Source organism: Penaeus japonicus, unplaced genomic scaffold, assembly GCF_977035675.1.
Source record: "Penaeus japonicus unplaced genomic scaffold, GWHDUDI00000001_assembly GWHDUDI00000008, whole genome shotgun sequence".
Taxonomy (NCBI): Eukaryota; Metazoa; Arthropoda; class Malacostraca; order Decapoda; family Penaeidae; genus Penaeus; species Penaeus japonicus.
The window spans coordinates 1,071,755-1,076,754 of record NW_028234410.1 but is presented as its reverse complement, the minus strand read 5'-3'; the positions used below and the strand labels follow the sequence as shown (position 1 = coordinate 1,076,754).

The 5,000-nt window shown below is 35.2% G+C and overlaps 1 protein-coding gene across 1 annotated transcript in view; it reads right to left on the bottom strand.

Annotated features, from left to right (window-relative positions):
- Nucleotides 1-5,000, bottom strand: part of LOC122253198 (ribosome biogenesis protein BMS1 homolog) — a 27,442-nt gene that overhangs the window by 20,528 nt on the left and 1,914 nt on the right. The window contains exons 2-3 of the mRNA XM_043016069.2: nt 2,147-2,343; nt 129-319 (exon numbers count right to left, since the gene is read on the bottom strand). Coding sequence (XP_042872003.2) covers nt 129-319; nt 2,147-2,322 — 367 coding nt within the window. The 5' untranslated portion in view covers nt 2,323-2,343. The remainder of the gene's footprint in view (nt 1-128; nt 320-2,146; nt 2,344-5,000) is intronic.

Below are 5,000 nucleotides of genomic sequence, written 5' to 3'. Positions count from 1 at the left end.
AAAAGATACATATGAATACAATAATAAAAATAAAAATTTCAAAGAATACTTGTCATGAAAGTTTTCAGTTCACCCAAAATTAAGAATATCAAATCATTCTAAAAGTCAAAGTGGTAATGAAACTCCACCTGCTACAATAGTAACTGGTCCATTAATTTCAGATAGTCGTTGGTTGGTGTAATTCTTAATCAGGCATCGCAGAAGAGTTGATTTTCCCACCTTTGGACCACCAACCACTGCAACAATGACAGGAGGTGGTTCTAATGGGGCCCGGTCAACCACTGGTATGTGGTGCTTCTTTGATCTAATATCTTGTGATCTGGAAATATTTTAGACGCTAAAGAAAAAAGTCTTGGATTTTACAATTTCAAGCATAACAAAATATGCTACCTCTTGAATACACATCAAATAATATGAACTACAAAATATAACAAACAAAACAGGGCACTTAACTTTACACTGCCCGGTAAAAATCTGAACTTGATATAGGTTTAACCATATCTCAGTTTGATATAACAAATATTCTAAAGAATACAGCCAATACTCTAAAATGATGTGTAGAGACAGCTCACTTTTACAAAGCACTATTTTTGAAAAGTTTCTCATCAGTTCAAAGTCACATAAGATGTGGGCTAACATCAAATTTCCCAAGAGTTATAATAATACTTTCTTAAAATAAACTGTAACTGTACATCTACATTTTTTTTTTTTTTTAATTCAAGAAATCATTCCAAGAGAGTTTAAATACCTACATTTATGTTTTGATACTAAAGCTTGGTATTTATCAATTGGATAAAAATAACATGTATGTGTCATCAGTAAAAAAATAAACAAGGTCCAGGTAACACAAACATACCCATGCAGGTGAATCTTTGTTTTTATCCTGTCAGTGTGTTTATTTATTAGTTATATTTAGTGACAGATGATTGTAATTTTTGTTGTAATTACTATAATTACCATAATATAAGTTTAGTTTGAAATAAGAAACCTAGATGGCACCACCCTCTTCTGGCATTAACAGGAAAGAAATCCATGAAGAGCATCCACACCCAGCCTCTACCAAGCACTATCTTCATAGAGCAATGATGCACTGCAAGATCACATGCTTTAAAGTACCAATAGTGCAGGACATGCAGGCAGAATGAGAAGAGGAAGGTGAACTACACCAAGTGTAGTAGCTGTAATGTAGTAGCTGTGCCAAGATGACTGGTTTGTACTGTGGTACTCACAGCCGTAAGTATAGGTCACATTCTTTTTCTCTATCTCTTCATGTTTTCTTCTTTGGGGATGGATATTTCTTTCATTTTTGTTTACAAAGTTGAAGAAATAACATTCTTTATCCTCATATAAAACTGTTATACCTCTATCAGAGTGCATGTAAAGAACATAATGAACTGATACAGACAATTTTAGTTGATTGTAATATTGTCAGAAGGCACATAAGTCTCATAATGAAGTAAAACACATAAATCAAATGACCAAAAAGTGAATGAAAGAAAGCAAGACAGATCTAGATACATCACATGGTGCTCCCTCCTTATGAAATAAAACCTGTCTGTTGTGTTGTGCAGGGGGCACTGGTGCCTATCTTGTGGTGAAAACAAGCAAATGGATGCCCCATATTATACAGGTCATTAACATATTCATCAGCTATTAAATTTCATCTTTAATAAACATAAAGACACCCTATGGTATTCAAAACCCTTCCTTTTCTAGCTTCAAGAAGCTGACCTTTTTCTAGTTGTATCACTATGTCAAAAAATAAATGGTGGAATTATGGCTAATCACAAAATGAATCACAAAATGATGGATGTTAAACAAGCCAGGATCAGAAGATTTAAGAAATATTTTCATTATTCCTTAGAGAGATGACAGACAGTATGGTGTTACTTGTATTTCTAAACATACAAAGCATTTCACAAGTTTTAATATAACATTGTGTATCCCTACACCATTAGAGTAATTACATGGTATTATACAATTCAAAGAAATGTCTGGAAAGCTTTGTTCTACCATCGGGGCAGTGTACCTGACAAGGAATTTGCTAATACATCAACCATCTGGGTAGGGATAGGGTTAATGTGGGTTTGACACTATTAAAGCCTTTAAAATGGATATTTGGGGAAAAAAAGCAATTCTGACTTACCGAGCAAATGTCCTTTGGGCCTTCACTGCTGACTGAAAAGCAAATGCCTTTGGATTTCTCTGTTTTGCAGTCAAGTCTTGTACATGTTTGTTTTTCTCTGCTTTCTTTTGTGCTTTTCGTCCTGCATTGCGCTTCTTGTGAGCCTTTTTCTTGTCAAAATCAGCTTCATCTGCCATTATTGTGGCTGCTCTGATTCTCTGAAATTATTACCATTTCACAGTGAAACTTGAACACTTGAAAAAGTCTCAAATGACAAGATGCTTAAATGCCATAGGATACTTTGTTCATGCTATTCTGGCATTTCCTATATATCTAGTTACAGCACCCACAAAGTTAGGCAAGACCAAATTTTCCGGGTAGTTTTTATCCTAGTTGACTTGATACAATACAAAATTTAAGGGTGCAGTATTTTAGCCTGTTGCTGACAGGGCTGTTTTGGCTCCAAATGGTCGAAATACAGGGATATTTCAAACGTGTAAGGCTATTGCCTCAAGCTATTCGCCCGCACTGCCTGCAGGTAAGAGCTACGCACCAGCCAGGAGGATAGCCATGACAAAATATCTTGTGCCCGGCGACTGGTCCTGCCACCACTCAACGTGATATCTTGTTACCCGGTTTTAGCAGGTTAATAAAATAATGAACAAGTAAAATCAAATAAAATCTAAATAATAATCACAATAATAATAATAGCAATAACATTTATTATCATCATAATAACAATAATAATGATATTGATAATAACAATAAAGATAATACCAATAATCAATAATCATAACTGATAATAATATTGATAATGATAATGAAGAACAAGAAGAAGGATGGAAAGTAGGAAGGAAAGAGAGAAATTGAGAAATGAAAAAGAAAAGAAGAGTCAAAGATAGAATACTTTGATTACATCAGAATAATTTCAGGGTTCCTACACCTTAACCCGTTGCCGACGGGGGATAGATTTGCTTACACAGGCTCCAGGATGAGTTTTATTTCTGACCAAGGCAGCTTCTGCAACATAATTTGATTTTCCCACTCTCTTTTAGTCACTCATTGTAGAGCTAGAGCCATTTGTGTATTTTGTTTTTTTGTGTGTTTTAGTGTTTTTAGACATTTATATTTGCCATATCACAGGCTCCATCAATTCTGCAGTTGACTAAAATTGTAGTTCAGGGTCCATATCAACTCATTTTTTTTCTTTATACTCGATGTGATAAAAGTATTGCTGTTTTAGGGGAGGACAAAAAGCAACTTTATTTTTTCGCATTTGTGTGCTGTCACGAACGAACATGAAACTCATAACCATCCAAAATGAAGAAGTAGGAAAGAGGAAGGAAATTTGTGCTTTCGACAGTGAGTGCCACAATAAAAGGCATCCATACTGGCACAGGGGCACATTGTATGCATTGGGCATGGTGTGAGTCACCTTCCTCCTCTCGTTCTGCCTGCATATCTTTCATCTGCGGTACTTTAGAGCAAGAGTTCGGGAACTTAATATGTGCCATCACTCTACAGAGATAGTGCTTGCTAGAGACCGTATATGGGTGCCATTCAAGGGTCTCTCTCCTGCTGGTGCTAGGAGAAAGTGGTGCCATCTAGGGTTTGTAAGTGAGTTGAAAACCATTTTGCTTAGTATTACGGCAGTTATAATAATTATGACTGCAATTGTCAACATCACTCACTCATTACTTATAGTACATAGTGATCCAAAATCCCCGAACACCATGACGCCCATTGTCAGGCAAGAGGTCCTGCGTTATGTTTGACGAAAAAACACGTCATCCGTCGTTAACAGGTTAAGATTATTAAAGAAATGTAAAGGAGTAAAAAGCGGCAGCACAAAATTTTCACAAAAAAGTTCCTGTTAACCCATTCGAGCTGGTTGATGTCCTATCACCAGGTTGAAAAATATCCCCGGACCCGGGTGACGTCCTGAGACGTACATTTTCTCACCAAATTCCGGGAGGGGCAATGTGACCTGCTGAAACGTTAGCAATAGATCGCTAGATTGTTCTCAAATATAATAATTTTACATAATTTCTTAGACTCTGTTACTTTAGTTTAGGTGTTGGAGTGTCATAAAATGAGATATAACGTTAAACAAAATGTTGTCACAGAAAACTACGTGATATTGATGAACATTATGGTAATTTCTGCTTCTTGATCAGTTGAAGAAAATTATCTGTAAAATCAAATGTGTTTGGCCAAGAAATAACATGAAGTAAATATTTTCCAATGCAATACTACTTCTAATTTGTTGATTACCTGTGATATCACATCTTGGCACATCACGAGGTACATGTACATACTCATATGTACGTGTATGATTATTCATATTGTTCTTCTTTATGTTTTGTTAAAAAAATAATAAATATAAAACATGTTTTTTGATGCCCCACTAAGAGATAGCTTCCACTTTTCCTTTGGTATTTTCACATAGAAGTGAAGAATATAGGCAAAGTTCAATAAAATAAAACTAAAAAGGCATTACTGTAACATGTTTTTTTACTAAAATAACTCCTTTGAACATGGCACTATTTTTACGTGCCTTTACATTGTAGACACATTCATGAAAACCGTAAGAATAGAGTGGGTGAAAAACACTCTAAGAGGATCAATGCGGCCCAAAGCGTCGCGGGCTTGTTATCTTCCCTGCATAAGTGGGAGTAGGTGAAAATATGTCCCGTTGTGAATGGGTTAAACTTTTTCCATGAAAAATATTTCTATGCATCACATGAAATAGACTTTAGCTACTGAAGATGTTACTAAAAATTATTTAATGCCTTACACAGGTCATGTAAATAAAGAGAATAGATATGAAAACAGATCGTTTAAATGTTTAGAAATTATTTTCCCTGGTATCAGA